Source organism: Asparagus officinalis, chromosome 2 (assembly GCF_001876935.1).
Source record: "Asparagus officinalis chromosome 2, Aspof.V1, whole genome shotgun sequence".
Classification (NCBI taxonomy): Eukaryota; Viridiplantae; Streptophyta; class Magnoliopsida; order Asparagales; family Asparagaceae; genus Asparagus; species Asparagus officinalis.
This window is the reverse complement of record NC_033795.1, coordinates 14,737,727-14,738,892: the sequence shown is the minus strand read 5'-3', so window position 1 is coordinate 14,738,892 and position 1,166 is coordinate 14,737,727. Positions and strand designations below refer to the sequence as shown.

At 41.9% G+C, this 1,166-nt stretch overlaps 1 protein-coding gene across 1 annotated transcript in view; it reads left to right on the top strand.

The window, feature by feature from the left end:
* LOC109830351 (R3H and coiled-coil domain-containing protein 1) overlaps positions 247-1,166 on the top strand; it is a 5,322-nt gene continuing 4,402 nt past the window's right edge. Inside the window, exons 1-2 of the mRNA XM_020397598.1 lie at positions 247-589; positions 673-743. Of these exons, the coding sequence (XP_020253187.1) occupies positions 303-589; positions 673-743 (358 nt within the window). The 5' untranslated portion in view covers positions 247-302. The remainder of the gene's footprint in view (positions 590-672; positions 744-1,166) is intronic.

Genomic DNA, 1,166 nt, shown 5'->3' with positions numbered 1-1,166 from the left:
AAGTTAAATTTTGCACTTAGATACCCTAACTTGTGCAAGTTTTAAAGCTGTAAGATTTTTATGTACAAGTTTTAAAAACCCTAGGATATATAAACGCTACCAAAAATAAGTGAGGATATGTGAAAGTTTTAAAACTTTAGGGTATAAGTGCTGCCAAAAACAATTAAGGGTATATAAGTGTAACAAGGGGGAAACTCTAGGGTGATTAAGTACAATTAAGTCTAAAATGAAAGAAAGAGATAATTGGCCAACGATTCCCTCGATCTCAATAATTGAGAGTCCAAGAAACTCAATCGGTAGAAATGGAGAAGAACAAGAAAGAAACAATCAGTGGCTGGAGCGATCGAGTCGAAGATCTCGTGGACAACGGCGACGACGAAGGCGCCATTTCTTTACTCGAATCGGTCATCTCCAACCTCGAAACCCTAGGCTCCTCCTCCTCCTCCGGCGATCTCCGCCTCGCCTCCGCCCTCGGCGATCTCGCCGACCTACATAGCTCCCGAGGCTTCTCGATCAAGGCCGACGAGCTACGATCCCGCGCAATCCTCGCCCGTGCTCGTGCTGTTGCTCCCTCGGGTGTGGGATCACGGTGGGTTTTGAATTTCCAGGGTTAGGGTTTTGTTTTTTGTATGATCAGTTGGTGCTTGTTCTTGATCTTTTAGTTTGGTTCAGGGATCCCAAGCGAGAAGATGAAGAGATTGGGGCTTCAGAGAGTTCAAATGATCGACAAGAAGAGGTTGATGGTGCGTCTCTCTCTCCACAATAGCTCTATTTATCTCTGCAAGGTTATTTTAGCGCTTAATGTTTTCTTTTCCCCCCCGTATATTCTTGCTGTTTTCTTGAATGAGCAAGTGATTAAAGGTCTAATTTTGAGCTTTAATCAGACTGTTGAGTGAGTAACTAAGGTGTATGTTTACACTATAAATTTATAGCTTAATCCTCGTGATAGCTTTAGAGTTTTGGTGTAGTTGAGTGATCTTTGACAAGATATCATAGCAGGCTATGTCCAATTCCCACTGTCCTCAAATTTAAAGAGTATTTAAAAAGATACTGAGTCCAGATTTCGGCACATTAAAAGGTTGTCAACCTGTGGGGCATGTTAGACTATAAAATTATAACCCTCAAATGCTCGCAGCAACTTCGGGTTTTGGGTTTAATTTGGATTT